The sequence below is a fragment of the Neopelma chrysocephalum genome, unplaced genomic scaffold (assembly GCF_003984885.1).
Source record: "Neopelma chrysocephalum unplaced genomic scaffold, ASM398488v2 Primary Assembly neopelma1_22b, whole genome shotgun sequence".
Lineage (NCBI taxonomy): Eukaryota > Metazoa > Chordata > Aves > Passeriformes > Pipridae > Neopelma > Neopelma chrysocephalum.
In genome coordinates, this window is record NW_020897690.1 from 20456499 (window position 1) to 20474133 (window position 17635).

General features: G+C 39.7%; 1 protein-coding gene across 2 annotated transcripts in view; it reads left to right on the forward strand.

Moving 5' to 3' along the window:
• The window catches only part of TRIO (trio Rho guanine nucleotide exchange factor), a 253664-nt gene that overhangs the window by 209232 nt on the left and 26797 nt on the right, over positions 1-17635 (forward strand). For both annotated transcript variants that reach the window (XM_027681616.1, XM_027681624.1), the window contains exons 35-38: positions 8849-9141; positions 10709-10879; positions 15792-15887; positions 17147-17295. In XM_027681616.1, the coding sequence (XP_027537417.1) occupies positions 8849-9141; positions 10709-10879; positions 15792-15887; positions 17147-17295 (709 nt within the window). The remainder of the gene's footprint in view (positions 1-8848; positions 9142-10708; positions 10880-15791; positions 15888-17146; positions 17296-17635) is intronic.

Sequence of the window (17635 nt, forward strand, 5' to 3'; positions counted from 1 at the left end):
ACAAAGCATGTCAGAGGAGTTGCTGTGCTGCTTCAGAGCTATATTTCTAGGACTGGAGTTTATTTTTATCCATTTCTGAGCAAAAATTTACTTTGCAGCAAAAATTAAAGCAGCAGATGATAAAACCCCTACAGCTCAGTAACAGACGAGCAGAATTAATTGTGCAGTTGCCCCAATTAAAAGCTGTAACTGCTTATCATGAATCTTGTCAGTAGCGGTTCCCATTCGTAGGATGTGACTTACAGCTCTCCACCAAGAGCAGAGCTGCATTTCTGGGGCTGACATCATGCAGCATGACTCTTGGAAAGTAGGGTGCACACAGCATGCATAAGGCCAGTAGCTTGTCAGCAGTCGTCAAAACTCTGTCTAGTGTCTTAAGCACCAGTGCTGCCTACAAGGCCCAAAGCTTCTGCCTTCACTCTTTTCCTTCTTTGGCTCAGACTTCACTTCTCTGTACCAGCTAGCTGCTTGGTTTTGTCAAAGGCAGGGAGTTCTGTACTGTGGAGCAGTTGGAAGGGAGCTAGCGCTGCCAGCTCCCACTGCTTCAGTAGCTGTCTTGTGCCCTCAAAGAGCTTCTATTGCCGCGATCTTAAACTCGTGAGCAGCAGCAGTGATGGGAAGCAGGCTGGAGCCAAGGGCCGTACACAGCTCTTCCCAGCTCAACGTAGTGAGGAGGCAGAAGCCCTGGGCCTATAAATTGTTCCTGGCAATGGTTCTGCTGCATCCATTCATCTAGAGGGAGGAATAGTTGGACCATGCCTTCATCTGATCATCTACGCTGGTCATCCTAAAGTAGTTGGATATACCTGATGCTAGGCATCTAGCTAAAAAAAGCATATAAAAACTTTTTTAAATATTCATATCTCCATAGTAAAGCTACAAAAACCCATGCTTTGAAAATGAGTGATGTAGTTGAGTCTTTGTGAATCATCTCAGTGAGTAATTGATCTTAAAAGCTACTGTATTTAAAGCAAAATAAGGAAAATACATTATTGCTGTTGGAAAACCTGTTTGCTAATGTAGAAAAGCAGTGTTACTCTAATTTTCTTTTACTGTTTACACTGAAGAAGTTTCACAACTAAAGGAAGGGTGTCACCTTAATATTCTGAATTACACAGTATGTGTCAGCCCCTATGAGGGGGAGTTAGTATGTAACTTAGATCTGTCACTGAAAAGCTTGCATATTGTAGGTCTGCAGAGCAAATAATCTTATGTGCTCCTTCACAGTGACGTAAAATTATGTCATGTAACAGGAGGCACAGGTGAAATACAAGAGAAAAGTAACTGGCTGATGGCCCTAGTTTTGTCCGAGGGGGCTCACTGGAGGTTGTGCGCAAAAAGGAGAATACTTGAAAATTAGAACGTGGATTTCTGTTCATTGGCTCTTATGCAAAAGCTCACAAAGCCTCTGTGCAGTTAATGGTTAGAAGAAATACACCCTTCCTTCCAGTGTGAAATAATCATATTAAAATAATCGGGGCACTCGCTTTGATCTGTAGAGAGGATGGCTCAGTGCACTGACAGAGTCAGAACTTAAAACTGAGAAACAGAGCTCAATTACATAAATCCATCCTGGGTGTGTCCTGCCAGGCACATGGATGTAGCCATCTTTAGATCTGAACAAACAGGTGGCCAAAGGAGTAGAGTTGAAATCCAGACGTTGCCTGTTAAAATATAAGCTGTGTACAGGGAAGCTGAGATTTAATCTGTTAAAAGCTTGTGGTTTTCACAAATTATGAAACTAAACTTCAGCAGTGCAAGTAACTCTTAATTCTTCCTACTTGTGACACAAAATGTATTTCTCTCCAGAAACAGGAGAAAGAAACAGTTAATTGCAAAGAATGAAATGCCACTCAAAGTCCACTCTCCCCTTCTGTAGTGCTGCCTTGTGCTTGTAGCAGTATACAAGATTTAGACTGGGCACTTTATATCCCTGTGGTCTGAATTCCAGGGAGCACAAACAGAACTGCTTCTGTTAACCTAGGAAGGTTTTTTTTCTGGCACAATATCATGTCTTCTTCCTGCTTAAAAAAGAAAAAAAAAAACAAACCAAAACCACAAGTGTGGATGCAAAACTGTCCAACATTTTTAAGAGGAGGATTTTTTCCATCTGAATTTTGTTGGTGTTTAGCTCCTAGATTGCAGTCGTGTTTGCAGCTCCCTCTGTGTACACTCTATAATGCATGTAAAACTGTTCAAAAGCTTAAATGTAAAACCTTGGTTTAAAAAGCTTGGTTTTACATTTATAGGGTAGGAAGGCAAGAGAAGATATTAAAAAAAAAAAGATAAAATATCAGTAGCACGAGTGTATTAAACCTTTCAGGCATATGCTCATAATTTTTTAACTCAGATGAACAGTATATCCATTTAGCTCTTAATCAGAAGTTTTCTTCATTCCTTTCTCTGGTACAGTTGCAAATCTGTTTGCTGAATGACTTTTCTCAATATCAGAAAGACCTTTGGAGTCATTAAGACAACAGTCTCTGTCTTGGGGCAAGAGTTGGCTTTTTTTAAATGCTTGTGAGGCAGTTTACTATCTCATTAAGAGAAGCTTAAGAATATCTAGCCTCCAGCTTAGAATTCCAGTCTATCTGATACTAACATAATCAGCTTTTGATGACTTGGAAGACTTAATTATTGAATACATGTAAATCCAAATGCTGTGGACTAGTGTCTGTATCAGTCAAAATTAGTACAGATAACTTGTTAATCAGGGAAGATATGCTAAGGAGTTGAAGTCTTTGTCTACTCACACACTGAAAACATTAGAAAATTGTATTTCAGCATAGTGCGTAACTTGAAATAAAAGACAGGAAAGATTTTCCTGACCAGAGATGAAGACTGAGTGTGTTTGTGTCACTCCAGACACAAATGTGATTGAGGGATTTCCTTTCATATATTGAGTACTAGCTTTCTTCATTTCATGATTTTTTTAAAATTTTTTTTTAAGAAGCTAGTTTAATGAAAATTATATTACTTTACCTCACAAATGAAATTCTCGCTTCCCAAAGGGCATGGTGGAAATGCCCCATTTGCAAGCCTGGTAATGCTTAAGCTGCATTGTCTTTAAATGGTGGCTGCTTTTATGTTGGCTTGTTAAAAGTTGAAACACATCTAATGCCTTTTGATGTCTATTCCAGTACTGGATTACAAAAAATAGGCAGCGAGGCTGTTTTAAAGAGGATACCCAGCAGGAGAGAAATAGAATTTCTGGATACATACAAAATTATCTGAATGGTCTTGTACATGGCGGATTGATACCCTCTTATGTCAAAAGCAGTTCCCAGGCAGAAACTGCATGTCTGTGTCCATGACTAAAATAATCCTTGCACTGTTTTTTTCAAACTTTACCCATCTCATCTAATAACAAATGATCACTGTGTATGTGGATGGCATTTGGGCTTTTGTTATTAGATGCTTGTAAACTATCTTTGCTTTCTTTGATGATTTGTTGGCTTGGCTCAGATTGGAGCGTGTGTGTTTGCAGGTAGATGTGGGCTTGGGAGATCACTGAACTTGACCTGTTTCCACCTTGCATATTAAACTTGCAAGTGCATCAGTGTAGATCATGCTCTCTGTTTTTTGACCAACAAGCAGCTCTTGTCCCCAAATACTGATAATGTACATGCACCAAATCTTACTGATCAGCTGGTTAATTGCTTTTGATGGGTTTTCTAGGCTTTTTTTTGAGGGGTGGTCCTTAAAATTCATGGTGGATGGCAAATTTGCAGTGGAAGCGTGACATGCCAGTTGAGGTTACTAAGTTTGCTTTGCTCCATTTTTCACTCTGCCCCATCTCTGTTTCACAGTCCAGAGGCGATGCAATGTTCTTATTTTTTATTTTGGAGCATTTGGGGTTTAGAGGTGCAGAGCAGGCATCAAACAGACTTGGTTTGATTCCCTAGGTAAAAGAGTCTGGGGTTTTGTAGCCCCTTGCACTAAAACGCGAAAAACAGCAATATGGAAATAGTTAATATGAAGCAGAGCCTTTCAAGTCATCAACTATCCTAACATGGCTGATTTATTTTTTAGGGGAAAAAAACAGTTTATTAATCACAGATGTGCATGTTTCTAGTGTTAAAAAAGCTGGGACTAGAATGAGAATTCCCATTTCCCTTCCAGTTTCAAAATTTTCCTGTTTGTTGCAGGTAACTTTATCTTCTAGTTTGAGGGGGTCAGAACCCATGCTGCCTGCCCTTTAGCTTCAAAAATGTATTTATGGACTCTGAGTGAACTCTCTGACCTCACCACCAGAGCAACATATGTGGTTTTTACTTTCCGAGAAACGGCAGTTAAATGCCTTCTTTTCTTATTGAGGCTGTGAATTATAAAACAAAGCCCATCCATCAGTTTTTTAGAACACTTTATTGAATTGCAACATTTCTTTACTTGAACAAGTAGTGACTTTATTAATTCAGTGGTTTCTTGTTGGATTGCTGTTGCTGTGTGTGATCATTATATGTGTGTTGGGTTTTTCTTCTCTCCAAGATGTCCATCTGTTGCATTTATCTTTTTCTAAACGGGAATCTGATTCTCACTAGAAAGTTTACTGTACTTGAAACACAGTTGGGGTTAGCATACCCCAAATTTCTTCCATCTGTTTTGGTTGTAAAATTCCATGTTGTCCTTGGTTGAATTCTGAATACTCCTTTTTTCCTTTTAGCGTGTCTTAGTGATTCTTGAGCGACCCTAGAAAAACAATTTTCTGTGTAGTCATAAAGGAAACAAAGCCAGTTTAATGTAAACAATCCCAAGCATGGTAATCAAACCAAGTCTGTATCCCTATATAGACAGCAGTAGAATATAGTGATGGGACAGGGAGAAATAAGACACACCCATGCAGCTGTTCTCATAAGGAAGGTGAAAGGTCTTTTGGTGCTCTTGAAAATGCCTGTATTGGATTTGATATGCCCTAATGCTTGGATCTGGCAATGCCTGTACATAAATGTATGAATTTGAGCACCTTGGTTTTGTACATGACTGTTACTGGGGTCCTGAGGAGCAGATGGGAGTAAGTAATTGGAGAATCTGGACTCCTGTCAGCTGGGATGGGATGAGAAAATAGATGGTAAAGGACCTCACTGGAAAATACTGGCATGGAATATTTCTAGTGAGTGTTAACTTAACTATGAGGTTGTGGGGATGTTTTCTGCAAATTTAAAGAGGGGCAAAAAAAATCAGGTCTGATCTCTGAAGAGGCTAGTGGGTTGGTATTCCATTCAGGTTAACACTGGTAATTTTAAACCTCTTTTTTTTTAAATGCTAGTTTTTAAAAAAATTGATCTTTAGGCTGATGCTTTTATGCAGTATTTTTATTTATTTTAAGAAGAGGTGTTAACAATGCATACAAGTATCTTAAGAGTGGGTTTCAAGAGAATGGGACCAGACACTCTTCAGTGGTGCCCAGTGACCGGACAAGAGGCAGCGGGCACAAACTGAAACATAGGAAGGTCCATCTGAATATGAAGAAGAACTTTACTGTAAGGGTGGCAGAGCACTGAAACAGGCTGCCCAGAAAGGTCATGGAGTCTCATTCTCTGGAGGTACTCAAAACCGGCCTGGACGCAATCCCATACACCCTGATGTGGGTGAACCTGCTTTAGCAGGGGACATGGACTAGATGATCTCCAGAGGTCCCCAACCTCTGTGATTTTCCTTCTCCCCTGGAGCTTTCATGCTCATGCTTTAAAGAGCAAAGTAGAACAGTGCTATCATTTTGGTGTACTGCTTATACTATGTCTGCTTTTATGATTCCCCGAAGCCCTAATAATACTCCAGTGAGTATTTCATATTAAATCATGTGGAAGAGAAGATAAGAAGCAGTTACATGCTGCACACTAAATGAAAACTAATGTTGTGTGGGAGGATATGGCTAAAGTATGTGCTGCGAAACATGTCTAGCTAACATTGTTTTGTCTCTTAGATCCTCTTCACTTGAGCAGAGTGTATGCATTTCATTCTCTCTTCCCTCCCCCTGCCCACAAACTCTTGGCCAACTTGGGTTAAGAGTAGGAGTGGTACCACAAAAGTACAGTCAAATTAAAATATTTGTCTTCCACAGTTTCAGGGGCTCTGCCCTGTACTGCTTGATTTGATTTTACAAGAAATTTGGTAGTTAGTAAGTGTAGATTGTCAAAGGGATGTGTGAGAATTTGAGGAGGTGGAGCACACTTTTTATAAAAAGAAAAATGGGTTTATTAACTGCAGGCATGTTACATGCTTAGAGATAGGAATGTTTATATAAAAGTAAATCTTATGCAATCAGTTACTGCACCACCACGCTGCCTTTTTGTTAGAAAGGAGTAATCAGAAAAAAATGCAACAGACACAAAAATACAAAACAGTATATGGTGAACTTCTGCAAAGGCTTAATATATTCTTCTTATATAAACAAGTGAATATTCTCATATTTTATTTCTATGGAAAGAACCTTGTATGAACCGTCACTGAGCGGAAAAATATATACAAATGAAAGAAAAACTTGGCTGAGTGATTATAACATCTTCAAGCTTCGGAATCTTGAAAACAAGTCATTTAGTTTGTGCTTTAAAAATCTTATTTACAAGAACACCAGCACTGTTTTCTCATCTTCTGTATTACACTAGCAGATTAGCAGAGGGCTATTTATTGAAATACCCATCAGCTGATGTTTGCTATGATTTCTGAAACAAGGCATCTGATAACAACTAAAATGCCTGATACAGTAAAGGTAAGGCTAAGTTTGGTGAAAGAGCAGTCAATCTAATTTCTTACAGAGGTTTAATAGGAGATTGATTGGATTCCTGTTGAGAGCTTGCAGATGGTTGTGATTTTTGTTTGGAATTTTTTTAATAAGCAGATCACTTTCTTTTTTAATGAAGTAAAAAAATCTGTCTTGATGTGGATACTGATGGCTAGTAGGCTTGCTTTTCTTGCATATATGCTGATAACCCTTTAGCAGTAATCCAGGGGCCTTGAGGGATACTCAGATTGCAAGTTCAAAACTATTGTTATAGAAAATTAATTTCTTCCTTATGTTTTCCACTTCAACAAGAAAATAATGTGGCAATTCTGTAGCACTGCTAACCCATGATTTAGGGTCAAAGACAACTGGTGTAGCTCTGTAGTACCCATTACTTAAAGCCTTGAAACCAGGTTAATGACATCATAGGAACTCTCCTTACCTGTGTGCACAACAGCTACATCTGTGACTAGAAGATAATTCTGTAGGTGAATCCTGATTTTAAAGTGTTAGCAGCTAGATTGTTAGACTGAAAGTATGCTTTATAAAGTTTATCTTCTACTTTATGGAAACAATGAAAAGGGGTGGTTAACAAAATTATTATGTATGTGTTCATAACGCTATAAGCTACAGATGTTCTTGGCATGAGAACTGGTGTATCTTAATAGTGACATGCAATGGGTTTTATTGGAATAGAGAAAAATTTTTGCAAACAGCATGATAAAACACAATTTGAGATTCCAGGGAAAGGATGCCCTTTTTGAAACAGCTTGAATAGTGCAGGAAAAATAAAAAGCCCTTATTTCTTATATTAATGTTTTGTGTCTCTTTCCCCATCTCTATTCAAAACCATGATTTACGCTTAGTGCTCTGTGGAAACGGAACAGACTCACATACTTTTGCATGGATCCAAGTATTTGAGTGTTTATGATGAAGTGTATTGGTACATCGGTGTGACCATATTATTCTGCAAAATTCAAACTATCTCTGGTCAGGCTGGCAGTGCCCCTCTTAGGGAAAAGCTGCCAGAAGAGGTGACCTGAACATCTGTGTCAAGCTTCAAGAAGGAATACAAGCACTGCATTTAACTCTCAGCAGTAGAAACATTCAACAAAACATTATTTATGTCATCCTTCTGTAAACTATCTGTCTGCAAAAGTGCATGCACAGGGGAAAATAAACCCCATATTTGACAACCTACAAGAATCTTGTTAATATCCTAGTGGTAAATAATATTTATAGGAGTGGTGTTACAAGAATGTTCCCCTCTCAAAAGAAAAGTATGTTTTTAGGAAAAGAGAATTGTTTGGAGGAAAAAGCATTGTGCTGCATGAGGAAAAAAGAAACCTAGTCTCACAATAGCTAACCAGTGGAGGTTCACTGTAAGCATACAGTCCTGTTCAAGTGACAGGAACCTCGGTGGGAATGTTCTTGACCTCTTGCACATTTAACTGCGGCTTGAGAAAAGTGTATCCTTTGTTTCATTACAGTACTTCAAGCATATCATGCTGAGAACTACTGCTGATCCTGAGATTTCAGCAAGTGGGCTTTTAAACATTGCTCTGTGCCTTTTTAAAAAGCAAACGAAACAAAGCCAAACGTCTGAGAAGATTTAAGCAAAAGACAGACATTTAACTCTCTTCTGGTTTCTTCTTCCCTTTGTCCCAAGGGCAGGGTAAATAAATAAATAATGAAAGTAACTGAAGCATTTGTAATTGTATTTAGTGTTTGAAAAATTATTTACTTAGGCAGTTATAGTTACCCTTCATGTCTTTGCTCAAAGCAGTAAACATTAAAAGATAAAACAAGCATATCCTTCCATAAAGTTAGATGACATATGGAAAGTATAATTCACTATCAAATAAGTATCATCAGTGGGAAGTTTGAATTATAATTGAGGCAGAAGCAACTTAATGAAGCTTGACTGTTACAAGCTTGTGTATGGACAGCCACATGCACTATGTACACTGATAGTTGTAGTGTCATTAAAGGCCATATTACCTCCAAATAATGTGATTGATTTGTCCTTACATCCAATCTGATATCTGTTATCACATACATCCATTTACCTTGTTTCTTACTTGCCTGTGTTTTAGCTTTAAAATGCCCTCCTTGTTCTTTTTCCAGACTCCCTTTCAGTCTCCAGCAATGACGCCAGTCCTCCTGCTTCAGTAACATCACTTCAGGCCCACATGATTGGTGCTCAGAGCTCCCCGGGCCCCAAGCGCCCTGGAAACACATTGAGGAAATGGCTTACCAGTCCTGTGAGGCGCCTTAGCAGTGGAAAAGCAGATGGGCATGTCAAAAAACTGGCCCACAAGCATAAGAAGAGTAGAGAGGTTCGTAAAAGTGCCGATGCGGGCTCTCAGAAGGACTCTGATGATAGTGCAGCAACCCCACAAGATGAAACCGTCGAAGAGGTAAGTGTTCAGGGCAGCTGTTTTTATATTTTTCAAAGAACTAATGTTGTCAGGTGAAGGTTGTCTCCTCAGTTGACTGTCCAGCAGTGGAGCAAAGTAGTATGTGCCCCGTGCTCATTCTTGTTGACTGCTGTACTCTGCATAAGTACTGTGCAAGGGACAGTTTGTGCCCTCTGCATTGAGAGTGTAGGTTAAGCTCTGTGTAGGGTCTCTAATTGAAAAAGAGAAATGGGAGAGTAAAAAGTTGTTCTTTGGCTTTGCTTTCTTATCCTAATTCGGAAAGCGGCTTTGTGAACAAAGGTGCTTCAAGGTCTGGGAATAATCAGGTCATTTTGTACTTCCTCTCCTTTTCTTGTTGATGGGTCAGGGAAAATATGGGGAGAGCTGCTTAACTGCTTAAAGCTGTATATACACCTTGAGCAAGAGTCAGAGCACAGAAAAATTACTGGCCCTTTGAATTAAAATTAAGGTAGTTACCATTAGTCAAATAGTATGCATGGCAGTTTTCATTGGAGGAAGGGAAACTGTGAACTGTTCCAAATTTTGCCACCAACAACATCTACTGAGGGCTTCCCTTCCTCCCACATGTGCCCCTCCTTCTAAGCCTGAAACTCTGTATGAACAAAGCCAGCCTCCAGTTAGGTGCAGACAAGAGCCAAATTCTTTTTTGTTACAAACCTACATTTCAGGCTAAAATGAAATGTCATCTTACTGCTTTCAAGGGCAGAGCTAGATGCATGCTACACACTTATTCCTTTTTACCAGGATTGACTCGTGACTACCAATTTTGGTACTTACCGTGCAGATGCCCAATTTTTAATGTGTTGCACTGTTTTCTTTTCCTCACAACATATTTTGCTACAAGCTTGGAACATTAGTGATATTATACAGTGAATCTAGGGAAAGAAGAGACTAGAGACTTGGGGCATAGTGAGTTGAGAGATGTTGTTTAGGAATGAGTATGTCATTGTTGTTTAGAAATGCCTCTGTCCTTGGATGTCAGGCTGTAGAAAGAGACCCTCTGTGCTGCATTTGCAGCATTGTTATGGAAGTATCTGTTACTCTGCAGTTCTGTGAGTGAGGGGAAAACCTTAAAGTCAGGAAAAACCAATAACCATCTATGCTGTCTTCCTGTAAAGATAGATGAATTATCCTGCAAGATCAGTTGCACTAAACTTTGGGTACTTGAAATCATAGTTCCTTGTGGGGGACAGAAAGGATAATTAACAGAATACTTCATGTGGTGATAGCAGTTTTTTTTGTCCTATGACACATAGCAAGATTACAGAACTGAAATTGGAAAAAAAGTATGGCTTTGATAACGCTTTCCTGTAGTAAACTTCAAGCTGAATGTCTTGTTCTTAGTGTCTCAATCCATCTGCTTTTACTAAAGATCGAAAACTGTCTTTGGTGTTTGCATTTTCCCCCTCTGTTAAGGAGGATCCTACTGTGTTTATAGGAGCATCTTGACTTTTTGGGAGAGGGCTGAAACTACATAACAGACTTAAGACAAGCTTCATGCTGTTGAGAAGATAGCAGAGCTTGAATGTCTTGATGTTTTTTACAGAGAGGTCGAAATGAGGGGCTGAGCAGTGGCACTCTCTCCAAGTCATCCTCTTCAGGCATGCAGAGCTGTGGAGAGGAGGAAGGTGAAGAAGGAGCAGATGCTGTACCACTTCCTCCTCCGATGGCAATTCAGCAACACAGTCTTCTCCAGCCCGACTCGCAGGATGACAAGGTAGGAGGGAAGGCTTTACATGTTGAGATAACCTCTGTTTGCACAAATCTTTCTTCTGTTCTTGAAGGTCTCCATATTGTACATAATACAGCTTTATGGAAGACAGAAGTAATCACTATGCCACTTTCGACAACATTAAAAGGATGTTCTGTGAAGAGAGCATGAATTAAATGCTTTTCTATCTTAAAAGCAGAACTGTAGAAATTTTTGTACTATCCCTTTAAATGCAAAAATGGGCTACTTTGTGTGCTCACAGACCAATTTACATCTCTTTGACTGGTGCTATATTTAGTGATTAGAATCTAATTGTTTTATAATCCTGCCTTTTATTCTTTTTTTTTTGGGGGGGGGAAGGGGTTGCCTATGAGAAAGGAATTACCACTTAAGGGTATTACTTGTCGGGGTTTAACCCCAACCAGCAACTAAGCCCCACACAGCCACTGCTCGCTCCCTCCATGGGATGTGGAAGAGAATCAGAAGAGTGAGAAAACTCATGGGTTGAAATAAAGACAGTTTAATAGGGAAGGCAAAAGCTGCATACACAAACAAGGCAAAACAAGGAATTTGTTCACCCCTTCCCATGGGCCAGGCAGGTGTTTAGCCATCCCCAGGAAAGCGGAGCTCCATCGCATGTAATGGTGACTTGGCAAGATAAATGCCATCACTCCAAATGTCCCCCCTTCCTTCTTCTTCCACCAGTTTTATTTGCTGAGTAAGATGCCATATGGTATGGAATATCCTTTGGGTCAGTTGGGGTCAGCTGTCCTGATTATGTCCCCTCCCAACTCTCTGTGCCCTGCCATTCTCCTCACTGGTGGGGTGGGGTGAGAAACAGAAGCAGCATTGGCGCCGTGTGAGCTCTGCTCAGCAATAGCTAAAACATCCCTGAGTTATCAGCGCCATTTCCAGCACAGACCCAAAACACAACTCCACACACCTCCAGTGAAGAAATTTAACTCTACCCCAGCAAAAACCAGCACACAATCCAGCTGATTTTTACAAAGAAAGGCACATTAAAATTTAGGGTAAAAATTTTGCATCTGTGATGAGATTTTACATGTAGATAGTAACTGCATGAAGGAAATCTTCCCTACGTATGATCTACTTTTCTTTGATGTTATGATGTTCATACATTGAGGGGTTTATTTCCATTTTCAACCTGGATCACATGTTTAGGGGACAAGTATCAAGTCTGGAAATAGAGGGTTTTATAAGGGAAACAATCTGGGCTTGTGCAACAAATATGCACATTCCTGTTTTTTTCCCATTTTGCTCCTTAAAATTTTTAACCTTTGCAATCTACAGCACTGAATATTGTTAATGAATTTTGTGACTGGTTCCTCTCTGTTCTCAGTGATACAGATGCTGTTCATAACTTTGGCTGATCTTACTTATTTTTGGGTTTTTAATTCCTTTAAAAAGATTTCCTTTCAGTGGGAATCTCACTCATCCCAGAGAATATTGTTTGTAGGATCAAAATGGCTGGTTCCTATGCTCTATGTGTTTTTAATTCCTGTGTGTTTTCTGAATTGAAAAACTGTATGAGTTGGAGAGTTAATATATGGGGAAATATTCCTGAAACAAAACAAGCAAAAATAGGCCTGCCTTTAGACCTGAGAGAATGTTTTCTTGCTAGAATATAACAATCTCAGTTTGAGATTTAGAAATAGGATGAAAATAACAGTGGTGGAAATATGTTTAAGTTCCTGCTGATGCGCTGTCATATTTGTGTGTCCCTTCAGTGACAGAAAAAAAATTGATACACAAGTATTAAAAAAAGTTCTCCAGAGAAAAATTAATTTCATTATATAGTTCTTTACATAGCAAGAACAGTTATGTGAGGGGGTATGCTTGTAAATTAGTGTCTACTTACTAGTGTATTTCTGATGCAAAGTCAGACCCTTACCACAGTCAAGTAAGAGGCTTTGAGTAGCTTTCAATCCACAGTAAATTGTACTTTCACTTCTGTTGTGGTTTAACCCTAGCCAGCCACCAAGTACCGCATAGCTGATTGCTCACTCTCCCACCAATGGGATCAGGGGGAGAATGGGACATGTAAAAGGGAGAAAACTTGTGGATTGAGATAAAGCAAAATCCATGCACGCAAGCAAAGTAAAACAAGGAATTAATTCACTGCTTCCCATGGGCAGGCAGGTGTTCAGCCATCCCCAGGAGAGCAGGGCCCCATCACGTGTAACAGTGACTTGGGAAGACCACCGCCATCACTTCAAATGTCCCCGCCACTTCCTCCTTCTTTCCCCCACTTTATATCCTGGGCATGATGTCATATGGTATAGAATATCCTTTTGCTCAGTTTGGGTCACCCCTCCCAGCTATGTCTCCTTCCAATTTCCCATGCACCTTCAACCTCCTCACCAGCAATGCAGTACAGAAAGCAGAAAAGGCCTTGGCTTTATGTAAGCACTGCTCAGCAGTAACAAAAAAATTTCTATATTATCAACACTTTCTTTAGCACAAATCCATAACATAGCCCCATACCAGCCGCTGTGAAGAAAATTAACTCTATCCCAGACAAAAGCAGCAGCAATACTTAAACAGTTAACATGCACCCACTGCAGTAAAAACATGTTGGGAAAATTTTTAAAGTAACTTGAACTACATTTTAGAGAAGACTTCTGTGAAGTTAAAATTTGGTAATGTTAATATTACGCCGTAGTTTTTCAAACTATGTAAATAGTGATTCTTCTACAATTTGCTGTTGTTACGCAATATCAGTCCTGCGTGGTGGGGGGCAAAAAAGTCCCTTCATGGGGCAGCCTGGGAGGTTGTGTGTGCCTCCCTGAAGTCCACATGCCACCAACTTCTAGTACCTAAAGCAAATGCTTTATTGGAATGCAGAAGCGAGAAGCCAGAGCAAAGTTTTACACACTAGAAGGTAGTTGACTCTATTGATAGAGTTCCTGATCAATAAAAGGTTTGCAAACAAATTCCCAGTTGTCTGCCTTCTGGATGGAGTCCTCCTTCACATTCCTGCCATGCTGAGTGGTTTTTTTGGGTTGCTCATCTCCTCTGGATCCCACGGAATGTCTCCACATTTCAGTGACCTCAGAGACTTGGCTTTTGTCTGTGCCTCCCTGCAAGCATTTCTTCCTCTCTAGAGCTTCTTGTCTACACTCAGTGCTGGAAACTCCCTGCTTGCTGGGTTTCTCCTTCTTTTCCCAGCTTGCTATGGGCCCTAGCCTGCGTGAGCTCAGTTGCTCCCTCCACCTTTCCATGGTTTCTGGGCAAGGGGTGTGCTTTGCTCCCATAGTATATCATCAGGACAGTCCACAGGCAGACTTCATGTATGCAGCTCCTTCTTCTTCAGATAATATGTGATATAATCACGTGAACTGGAAACTAAACAGTTCTGAAGTTTTACCAGCACTCACACCCCTTATATCCCAAAAGAGAGAGAGAAGGGACCGTGACCAGATTCAGATTCCAACACTGACAGTGTTTTGTAAGACTAAGCTGAGCTCTACATCCAAAGTGAAAACCCACTTACAAGCACAGCTTTGGAAAACCTGGTCAACGGTCAGATTCAGGGACATGTAATTGCCTACAAGACAGGCTAGCTGTGGGATTCCAAAGTTTTTGGTGTTCATGCAAATATCATGTGCTAGACCATGCTGAGTTGTCTAATATCATTAAATAACACAACCATTTTTTCCCGTAAGTGCTCATCTGCACAGTATACATTCTTCCATTCAGTGGAATCATTGCACACGTGATGTGTGCATTTGGTGGCAGTTTACGAGTTGTTTGCATTTAATTTTTGGATAAGCTGTATTAAAGTTTCAAGATCAGTTGTGTTAATATGAAACTAATTATTTTCGCTTTTTGTTTTCTCTTTTTGTAAACTCTGATGCAGCTTTATGTTGACTTGTGTTCTGTCTCTGCTTTGGATCAGTTCCCGTATCTTTCCGTTTAAAGTTATTTCCTTTTGTTACCCAGCCCCTGTTTTCCTTTCCAAATAAGGCACATAGAAGGAAAACTACCTAAAATCTGTCTGTTCTTTTTTTTTTTTAATTTACTTATGGGCAGTCTTGTTACACCCATGCTTGATTTGAACAGAACCTCTTGTGTGAAGTCATTATACGTGCCATTTCTTTGTCCGGTTTGTTGGAAACGTTTGCAGGACAGCTTACCCTGTGCGTGCTACATGATGTTCACTGTGCTGTTTGTAATATGAAGTAAGGTTCATATTACACCCTGTTTCCACTTTCCAGTTACTAAATGGTAAATGTAATATGCAAACAACTCCTGTTTGCAGATTACTGAGGCTGAATTTAATGGCCTTCTCCCAGAATCCTTTACTGTGAACACCTTTTACCTTCAATTGTATCTATAAACTGGCATTTTATAGCTTATGAGGCCAGAGATCTTCTGTGCTCTACACATACCATTGGGGAAAATGGATGGCACAAGGAATGGTGAGCTCGATTTCCCATCTGAATCTGGGCAGTATACCCCAGCTCCTTTAGAAAAGTAAATGCCCCCGAGTTACTGGTGTGTTTTTTTCTTAATGTAGTAATGCTTTCTCATTTATTCCAAGTCTTCTTGGTTTCTCTTACCATTCTGCAGTTGTTGCTTTGTTTAAGCAGCAGTAAAATAGGGTAACGAACTGTTGGGTCAGCTCAGGCAGTTTTTATAGCTATTTACCAGGAATTATCGTCAGCAAAAGGAAAGATACTTCTTTGACTTTTATTGCATGTAGGAACAGGGATTTTTGTTGCAGCATTTACCTTCTACGGGGTTTACTTGTTGGAAGGGATGATCTTAGTGTTATATTACACTGACAGTTACTGTCAGGTACCTTTGTCTGACAGAGAAGTGAAGGAGGTCTCTTGATCCTTGAGCAAGTACCAGGCTAACTCTGGAATTTTCCTTCCTTTGTGTCATTGCACAGACATCATCTCGATTATTGGTGCGGCCGACCAGCTCCGAGACACCCAGTGCTGCAGAACTAGTCAGTGCGATTGAAGAGCTCGTCAAAAGTAAAATGGTGAGGCTGACTAGCAGATGCACGTGTCTAAGGAAGTTGTGTCTTCAAGTCCCAACTTGCTATTCAAAGAAAAGCTACATTCTTTCCACTGACTTTTAAAACTTGCTGCCCATTTCAAAAATCACTTTCTGGGGTAATGTACAGGTCATTTTGTCCACACACTGTTGTGCTTTTTACTTCTCTTGCACCAGAACGGTGAATAGGAAGTAATCTATGAGAAAATTCAACACAGTCTTTTATAAATGGAAAGTTTGGTAGTCCGTGTGTCTTGCAGGCTGCCCAGCAGTGTATATAACCTAATGATCCATGCATATAGTCCCTGGTGGAGATGTTCTCATTTCACAATTTTAGCCAAGGGTCAACTTCCCCTGGTTTTTGGCCCAGTCATATCATTATTGGTTTTTTTACTTTTTGTGGGAAAAGAAAAAAGATTACAGCTGAACCCCACCCTGGTGAAGTAAATGTGTCTTGCATTAAAGGCTGTATCACATGCAAGGAAAATGTGATATTTAACTGTAGCTTGATCCAAGATTATGGGCCTGAATTAAAAAAATTTAATAAATACTTCATAGAATATGTTCGTATTATTTCTCCCATTGCTTCTCCATCTTTTGTACAAACAGAAGCCTGTGAGGTCCATGCAAAGGAGACAGTATATTTGGCACGGGATACAGGGACTCTTTCCTAAGATGTGAACTGTCATGAAGCTCAAAAGCAACACTGATGGTGTAGAAGTCATTATTTTCTTTACTGAGTCACTATTTTGGCGAATTAATAAGATAAACAAAATGTCTTAAAAAGAATGCTACTTTGTTGTGTTAAAAAAATGTAACATTGAAAAAATCTCCTTTAAAGATGTTTTATTTATTATTGGAAGTAACTTGTATATGCCAGAACTCAAATGTGACAAATATAATTTAATCCTTGGCAATGAGCGCACATCTGTGTAGCTTTCCCCATAAAAATACTTACATCCTGAGCAGGTTAGTCTGACTTTTAACCATTGCTGCTTAAACCAACTCAACCCCTTTCTTTCCTGTGAAGGAAAGACTGTCATATCCCAAATGTGCTTCTATAGGGCTGTTATCTTGGAAAACCCACAGTGCTGGCTGGTTTCCTGGAGGCTTGAAATCTGCTTTGCCAAGATACATAACAGTAATTGATCTCCCATAGATTCCTTTATACAGCTGCATGTAATGTGTCTTGTGAATAAAGGAGAAATAAATCATTGTTGCTGACTTTCTTGAATACCTTCTCAGGCTCTGGAGGACCGTCCAAGTTCCTTGTTGGTAGATCAAGGTGACAGCAGCAGTCCATCCTTTAACCCTTCAGATAACTCCCTTCTATCTTCCTCGTCACCCATTGATGAGATGGAAGAAAGGAAATCCAGCTCCTTAAAAAGACGACAGTAAGACCACATTTTTACTCAGTTTTTTTACAATTTTCTTTATTTATTTTTTTTTACAATACCCATTTTGAACTGGCAGCAGAAGCTGTTAGTCTGAAAGGGAGGAGACTTGTATTAGGTGTCAAGCATGTTGTTATGTTTCTCAGACATTCGTTGCAGTTTCAATTTCCTGTGATTTTTAATCTTAGTCATACCTGTGTTTGACTTCTGTCATGTGTCACTCTTATTTATTCAGGAAGATGCTGACCTTTAAATGTCCAAAAGACTATTAGGCTTCACAAAAATGGTCATTCCCCTTGTTCTGCATCACCCCACACTTTATTTCTTTATGTAGTAGTAA